Source organism: Mustela nigripes, chromosome 8 (assembly GCF_022355385.1).
Source record: "Mustela nigripes isolate SB6536 chromosome 8, MUSNIG.SB6536, whole genome shotgun sequence".
Lineage (NCBI taxonomy): Eukaryota > Metazoa > Chordata > Mammalia > Carnivora > Mustelidae > Mustela > Mustela nigripes.
In genome coordinates, this window is record NC_081564.1 from 29,284,872 (window position 1) to 29,293,018 (window position 8,147).

Sequence of the window (8,147 nt, forward strand, 5' to 3'; positions counted from 1 at the left end):
AACGCTACAAGGGAGCAGGCCCTCACAAGCACCTATTAACATGGGTGCTGACATTAACTGGCTTCGAGGACATTCTTCATTGCCTCCGTCACCATCCCTGGTTTCTTTCTTTTTGGGGCCTCCACGGGCTCATGTTGGACTCCAAGCCCGATTCAGGCCTGGGGCCTGAGTGTGGAGACAATCCTCCCAGGTGACTCCACCCAGAAGGATCCCTACTCTCCGTTGGGAGAGTCTTCTGTCCCTGAGGCCCAGGACATCAACCTAGCCGTCCAACCTCCCTGACCCTGGGCATCATCCAAGTGTTTTCAGGAACCTGCATTTCCTTCTTCCTTCATCGTGTGGTAACTGCAGCTCCCCAGGACCTCATCCAAGTCAAGGAAAACTCAGCTTCCCTTGAGTTAGTGAAATGAGCATCGGGGATGCCAAAGACTCACCAGGGTGGCTGCCTGTGAAGGACTCCCCTGCGCACACGTGCACACCTGTGCGTGTGTTCTGTACCAACTGGTGTGGGCATTTTAGTCCCTATCAGTGTCTGTGTGTTTGAAGTGCATGCATGGGTGTGCCCCTGCTCACATGTGCATGCACGTCCATACTCACAGGTATGTGTGCATGTCCAGTGTGTGCACGTGTATGTGTGTCCACGTTCCTGTGTGTACAATGTGCATGTGTGTACCCCTGTGGGTGTGTTCGTGTGTGTGCGCATATGCTCATGAGTGTGGGGGTGCGGTGATGTCAAGGTCATGTCAGTGCCTGAGAAGGGAGTGCTGTGCTCCCCACCAGGGTTCCCCGCTAACCAGAGGCACCTTAGCAGCTCTCAGTTTTCTGGCCATTCACCTTCAGCCAATACACCCCAGGAACTCTGGGTACGTGCCCCTTTCCCTGGAAAGTGTCAGTCCTCTCCTGATCAGAGAGGCCACGCTGGGGGTGCTGGTGGGGCTGGTCTTTTCAGTCCTGTCAGTGGCACACCTGTCTCTGTCACCTGGGTTTCTGAGCCCCACCTCTGCCTGACAGCACCTGGGCTGGAGAGGCTAGCATGACCGGTAGATGGACAGACAGATGGACAGCCGGCTCCCCATGTGGCTGGGTCCGCCCACCAAGTGGGCAGCTAAATCAACAGGCCCAGAAATTGGAGAGGGGTGCAGGGCTTGGCTATGCATCGGCTGTTTGTTTGTTTGTTCTGGAGTTGTGGGAACTTCCAGACTGCAGGAGGCCATGGTGCTTGGGCCGGAGGGGGGGCGGGGGGTGGCTGCCATCACCCAGGCCTAGCTGACAGCCCCATCCGGCTGGTCATCCCTCTCCTTATCTCTCCATCCTGTCCCCCTAGAAGACAGCTCCCCCAGTGGAGGGGTGCAGCTGGGCCCGGGGCAGAGGGGAGACTGTGACCCAGCTACATATGGCCCATGTGTCTCCCTGTCCTGTCTTCTCTTCTCCCCACTACTGCTGTCCCCTCTGGCATCTACCCATGGACTCTCAATTTCCTTATTTGCTCATCCCGCAGTCACTAGGCCCCAGGGTCCAGGCCCCAACCCTCCAGAGAGGTAGCAAGCCCTGCTCTCGGACCAGGAGGCAGGTGACACTGGGGTCCAAAAAGAATCCTAGGGATGTCACAGGAGGGGTGAGAGGCCCAGCCCCTTCTCCAGCCGTCCTTCAATTCAGCCCACCCATGCCCTCTCTGAGCCACCAGAGTGCACACACCAAGCTGTTTCTAACTCCTGGACCTTTGGTATCCCTTCAGAGTCCTCAGTCCCCCTGGTGTGAACCCTACTGTGGACCTGGGGGCCCCAGGCAGGCCTTCTGCCTGCCATCTGGCTGGGCAGATACACATCCCAGTGCACCAAGTTTAGGTTAGAGCCCAACACCAGGGGTGCCTTGGTGGCTCAGTGGGTTAAAGCCTCTCGGGTCATGATCCTAGGGTCCTGGGATTAAGCTCACATAGGGCTCTCTGCTCAGCAGGGAGCCTGCTTCTTCCTCTCTCTCTCTCTCTGCCTGCCTCTCTGCCTACTTGTGATCTCTGTCAAATAAATAAATAAACAAATAAACTCAACATCAAGGAGGAAACCTAGAAGTGGGTTCACAGGGGCTTCTGCTTCCGTAGGGGGACGGGCATGAGGAAGGGAGGGCCAGGGAGCCCTTAGAGGTCAACGGAGCCACTGCTTTCTGCACACATGGAGTCCTCAAGCTGGAGAGAGGGATTCCCCTCCTCCAACCTTGCAAGGCAGTGTCACCAGCGATCAGATGTGTGCTTGCCCCCCATTCTGGCCCCAGCCCCCGACTGCAACATAGCCCCTGAACACGCCCCCCACCCCCCACCCCCACCCCATGCCACCCCAGCACCTGGAGGGTCTGTAAACCCAAGACATGTGATCTGATGGTGCTCAGGCAAGCAGTACCCCATGCAGGGCGCCTGCTGACTGCACAGCCTGGGCTCCTGGCGGGGGGGTGGGGGGGGTGGGGGGTGGAGGGTGTTACTGAAGACTAAGCCTGATTCCCCACTGCAGGAAGCTGGAAGTTCTCCCTGCTCGTGGCTGGAGACCGAGGGTAAGGAGGCCACAGCCCAGCTACTGCTCAGTGTGGGCATGGCAGCCCCATCCATCTGCCTTCAGAGCTTGGGGTCCCTACCTAGCCACACCAGCGCCACCTTGAAAGCTAAGTTGGCAGCGTTGGGGCCAAAGCATTTTCGCTGAATGGAGAAATGATGAGGCATGCCCCAAGTGTCAAGATGAGGACAGGGCTGGGAAGGGAGGACAGAGCCACCCAGTGTGCCCGCCTCCCCCGGGGCTCCAGCGTCCGCCTCCCTGGGGCTCCAGCGAACCTCGCCTCCTTCTCACTCTCGCTGTTTCCCTGTGGAGACTTGGCTCCTCTGAAGGCTCAAGGCTCATCCTGGGGTGGAGGCGCCGACTGAGGCAGAAAGGCAGGGTACAGGATGCTCCTGGGGCAGGACTTTTCTTTGAGACCCCTGAGGCCAACTCTAAGCGGACACTTGAGGCAATTCCCAGCGGATCCATCCCGAAACGTAATGGGATCAGGTAAAGCCGGCTCTTCTCTGTCTGTGCCCTGGGCAGCGCAGCCTGGTTCTGCCCTGATCCAAACTCTGTTTCCAGGAGGAGGGGGGTCTCCAGGGCTCCCTGCACCCACATCCTGTGGGTTCCTGCCTGGATCCTTCTGCATATGCATTTGCTCCCTGAGAGCGGGAGACCCACGCTGGGGACCGTCGTGTCGTGCCCCTAGTCTTCAGGAGCAGCTGAGCGCACGCATTGAGGGCTTTGCGTGGGCCAGAGGGGCACAAGGGTGCGCAGGTCCATCCAGGGCTAGGAGCAGAGACCTTGGAGGGAATTAGAAGCAGCCTTCCCAGCGCAGAGACCTTGGAGGGAATTAGAAGCAGCCTTCCCAGCGCTTTAGGTGTGCCTTTACCAATGGACACAGGGTGAGAAGTGGGGTCCTGCCAAAAGAGAGTTAAGGTGCCAGTGGTGACAGCTCCCCTGGGGGAGACACGTGCACTCTCCAGAGGCGGAGCCAGGCGGGCAGCCCGCTAGTCAAGACTCTCCAGGGGGCCACCTCCTTCACACTGGGGAGAAAACCTCCGACACAGGGCTTGCTTCAGGCAAAACTCCAAAGTTGCTGGGGGTGGGGGGTGGGGGGCTGAGCCTTCCAGGGTAGCGCTGGGGCGCAGCCGAGCGCCCACGTGGGACCCCGTGCAGGGCCTAGAGGGAAGCAAAGACTGCAGCTGTCCCGGTGCCGAGGAAACGCCGCGGGGTCAGCCTCCTCCCCTCTCCCGTCCTCAGCCGGACTTCTGGTCACCACCCCGTACCTACCAGCGCCCCAGCAACGGCCAGCCTCGGTTTTAGGGCCTGTAAAATGGTCTCATAGTAACCCTGACTTCGCAGCCAGCCGGGCCTCAAAATGCGGCTCTGGTCTTTTCTTTGCTCCCCAGGCAGAGGTGAGGACGGCGCCCCCGAGAAGGCGGACCCCGGGCTGCTCCCGACGGCCGGACCTTCGGCCCTCCCGGTCCCGCGCAGGCCGGCGCCCCGCCAGGCCTCTTACCTCGCGGTCATGGAGGCGCGGCCGGCAGGGGGAGCGAGGCGGAAGGGAACCGTGGCCGGCCAGGTGAGGGAGAAAGGCTTCCCGCGGGCGGCGGCGCGGCGTGCGCGTGCGGGACCGGGTGTGCGGAGCGCGGGCCGGCGGGCCGGCGCGCTCCTCCGGGCTGCCGGGGCCGGGGCGGGGGCCGGAGCCGGGGCGGCGGCGAGCGCGCGGGCGGGTTGCGGGGCGGTGGAGCGCAGCGCGAGAGAGGGCGGTGCGCGCCCCAGGAGGGACGGAGGGTGGTTCCGAGAGGCGCAGCCGGGGTGGGCGGGGGAGGCAGCGACTCCGCCGCGGGCTGGAGGCTCGGGAGGCCTGGCGCTTCGAGCGCTTCGGTCCCCTCCAAGTTGAGGGCTCCAGGAGGGTCCGGGCACTGAGCAGCGGGGTCGGGGGTTCTGCAGTCGCGCGGGTGAGTATCCGTCGCGGGTGGAAAGGGGTCGACCACGCGACGACGGAGCGGCCCGGGTGAGACCCCTCACCTCTTCCCGGCGCCCTTTTCCTTGACCAGGGTTTGCCCACCCCACAGAGTCATCTGCTCCTGCACTCTCACCCTCCCAGCCCGGCCCGGCCGGTTCCAGTTCCGGCATGAAGGGGTTAATGAGGGGTTGGGGGGATCATGCGCTAGCCTCCACCACCTCAGTCCGGGAGGGCCAAGGGCCTCAGGACGGTGCCCTCGAGGCCCAGCCAGGAAGCCCCAGGGCTTTTCACTTTCACTTCTCCCTTCTCAGTATTGGTGTCACCCCTTCCACTCCACATCTGGCCATTGCCCTTAGGTATGTGCCCAGATACACACGGGAGGCTTCCCGGGTGCACAGGACACAATCACTAGCATCCCCCATGCTGGGGCAGCTTGCATCCCAGATAATGCACAACCACACACAGGAGCACCTCCCAGACGCCCCTACACACACACACACACACACACACACACACACACACACACATGGGCCCGCACACTCAGCCAGCGCTACCCATGGCCTCTTTGGGCTTGGACTGCCAGCATGAGGTACTCCTGGTGACACTGCCCCGTGTGCCTTTCTGGGTGTTAACTGCCAGCAGTGGGCACGTCTCGTGGGACACTGCCACGACCTGGCCACACTGATGTCCCCTCCCAGCTGGGCTTTCCCCTCCCACAGCTTTTCCTGGGGTCGTGAAGGCAGTGGGCTGCCCTTCTCCGGGAAGAGGAAGAGGGACTTTAAGCCCTGCTGGTTCCACATCTCACTCCCCTCCGGCCCTACCCATAGGTCCCATAGGTCAGTGTCACTGTCACAGCCCCCAAATAGCCACTCAGGGCTGAAGGTACGCTCTGGCAACAGCTTCCCTTTCCTTCCACACTCCACAACTACAGCCGCAACCAAGGAGGCAGGTAGGGGAACTCATGGCACAGGAAGTCACACATACCACACCCCAGTCATATACCCACATGCTCCCGCACGCGTGGCACTCACTGCCTCATGCTCTTTCCTGGTCCTCAGGCCCAGAGGCCAGTCCCTTCCTACTGGAGCGTACTCCCCAGTCCTGGGTTCCTGAGCCTTCCCCACTTCTACCCAGCACCCTCTCCAGCCTGGGGTCCGAGGCTTGGGCATTATAAAAGCCCTGGAAGAGGGCCCCTGCCTCCCACCCCCATCCTAGGCAAGGGAGGTGCAAAGGCCTACAACATGGTTGCAGGCTGAGAAGCTTTAGAAACAGAGGCCCCCGGACTGCCAGAGCCTCAGTGAAGGGCCAGAGAGGCTCCTGGGAGGCTGAGAGACTTAATGCTTTGCTGGGGACACTCTGGGCTACGAAGCCGTGGATGCCTTGAACTCGTCAGCAAAGGCCTCAGGGGCAGTAGGTGAGGGAAGACGCAGGCCAATTAGGCCCTTAGTGTCCTGAATGCCTGGGCCTAGAAGCCTTGAGGCCTTAGGGTGGGCCTTGCCTCACTCTGCTGGGCCTGGCTGGACACCAAGCCAGCAGGGCCTTTCCAGGTGGGCAGGGTAGGTGGCAGGGTTCAGCATATAACCCGGACCCAGTGGCCTGAAGTCCTCCGACGTGTCCTCGGCTCCCTTGGCCGGTGCAGGCCCCGCCCCCGGCCCTCCCTGCGCCCGGCCGGTGCGCGGGGAGGTCGGAGGAGCGGGCACTGCCCACCCTCCGGATGTATAAGCGTCCTGGCCAGAGGCGGGTGGTGCGCGCGCGGGTGCGCGTGACACTCGGGCTCCCGGGCTGCGCGGCCTGGGCGGCGTCCCTCTGCTCGGGGTCCCCAACCACAACAGTGAGCCGGCTGAAGGGGGTTGGGGGGGGCGTTCGCTGGGCTGGGTCCTGTTCCGCCGCGCTGAGGGACGGACGACGCCACAGCTCTGGGGTTGTCCGCCCGTGGCCAGTGCTGGGAGCCCGAACTGCCCTCTCCCCACCCAGGTGCAGGGGCAACCAGGGAGGAGGAGGCGGGAGGGGCGGAGGGCAGGAGCATGGCTGAAACCAGGCGGCCCCACGGTGATCCATCCGTGTCTCCCTGACACTGGCTGAGGCTGGGCGCTCCCCGTGTAGCTGCTTCCACTCAGGGGCTGTGGAACTCGACAGTGGCTTCGCCGGACAGAGGGAGCACTGGCATCGGTGGGAACAGTGGGTTGTTTGAAGGGCGCTGGTCACGGCGGTCCCTGGGAGCAGAGGCCAGGGGCAGGGAGCTTGAAAAACAGAAGGGCCCCAGGCTCCCAGGGCGCTCCACCCATCTGGGCCCCTCCACTGCCACCATCCCGGAGTGGGGGGCCGTGACGCCATAATCCCCTGGGCCCAGGGCCGGAGGCTGTGAGTGGCACCGCAGGCCCCCGCCCCCGGGTCCCGTGGGCTGGGCCGGCCTCGGTGCGCCTGGGTGCACGCAGTCGGAGGCGGCGCCGGCCAGGCCGCCCGGGCGCCTATGGACGCGCGGAGCCCGCTGTCTCCCCGGGCCAGCGCGTTCAGCATCGCCTCTCTGGTTGCAGCAGAGGCCGCAGAGCGCACCGTTCGCCTGGGCCCCCGGTCCTCCGACCAGGCGAAGCTTCGCCGGCTGTTGGGATCCCCGGCCGGGATGCACTTCAGCACCGTCACCAGAGATATGGAAGGTGAGCCGCCCCGCTGTGTCTGTAGGGACCCGCCCGCCAGACCCCCTGCCACTGCTGCCGTGGGGCCAAAGCAAAGAGTGTTGGCAGGGCCCGAACACAGAGTAGGTGGAGGGAGCCCTGGCAGAGGGGGCTCCAGACTTCCAGCAACTCTGGAGCAGAGAAGAAGGGCAGGCATCCTGCCCAAAGCCTGTGCACCCTCCAGCCTGGGGTCCCAGCTGTAGAGCCCCACAAGCAGGAGACTCAGGCCCAGAATAGGACTTAGTGGAAGACAAGAGGGACAGGAGAGGAGGACGGGAGAAAGGTGGCAGCAGGGGCCGCAAGCTGCGAGAGGCAGAGGAAAGGTGGCCGGAGAGGAGAATGTCATAGAGTCTGGGAACGGGGGAAAACGAGAGAGAGAAAGTGGTGAGGACAGCGGGAGGAGAAGAAATTGAGAAGAGAGAAAACTCCAAAGGAAGGTCGGAAAAGTGAGAAAGGTGAAAAAGAAACAGAGTGAGAACGAAAAAGAAGAAAGTGAAGGGAAATTTAAGGTAGAAAATAAAGTCATAAAAGAGGGGGGAAAGCTTGAGAAAATCTCCAGTTTTTATTTTGTTAAGAAAAAAAAAAGAGGAAAAAACCCCTGAATAACAGGAAAAGACCTACAGAAATAAGAGGCAAAAGGCTGACTGGAAAGAAAGACGAAGTGATGAAAAATGAAGTGGAAAGAAAGGAGAAGGGCAGAACTGGAGAAAGAAAGAGGCAAAAAATAAAACAGAAATAAAGAGAAACGAAAGAGATAGTAGAAGAAGGAAAGAGGATTAGGAGGGAAATTTTCATCGAGGAAGACAAAGGTAAAGAAATAACAAATTGGAAAAAGAGCCTGGAGAGAGAAAGGAGAAATGCAACGCGGGAGGGCGGCAGAGCGAGGGGCGGCGGACGGCCCGGCGCTCTGGGGAGCCGGTCCGGGCGGTCGGGGGGCCCGGGCCAAGCGAGCCGCGGCGGGCGGGCTGGGGGCCGGGGAGGGGG

General features: G+C 61.9%; 1 protein-coding gene across 7 annotated transcripts in view; it reads left to right on the top strand.

The window, feature by feature from the left end:
- The first annotated feature begins 3,665 nt into the window (after positions 1–3,665).
- The window catches only part of TBX1 (T-box transcription factor 1), an 11,485-nt gene continuing 7,003 nt past the window's right edge, over positions 3,666–8,147 (top strand). The window contains exons 1-2 of one of the 7 annotated variants that reach the window (XM_059409074.1): positions 3,666–4,104; positions 7,026–7,145. In XM_059409074.1, the coding sequence (XP_059265057.1) occupies positions 7,112–7,145 (34 nt within the window). In that variant the 5' untranslated portion in view covers positions 3,666–4,104; positions 7,026–7,111. The other 6 variants (XM_059409076.1, XM_059409075.1, XM_059409070.1 and 3 more) reach the window with 6 other exon arrangements.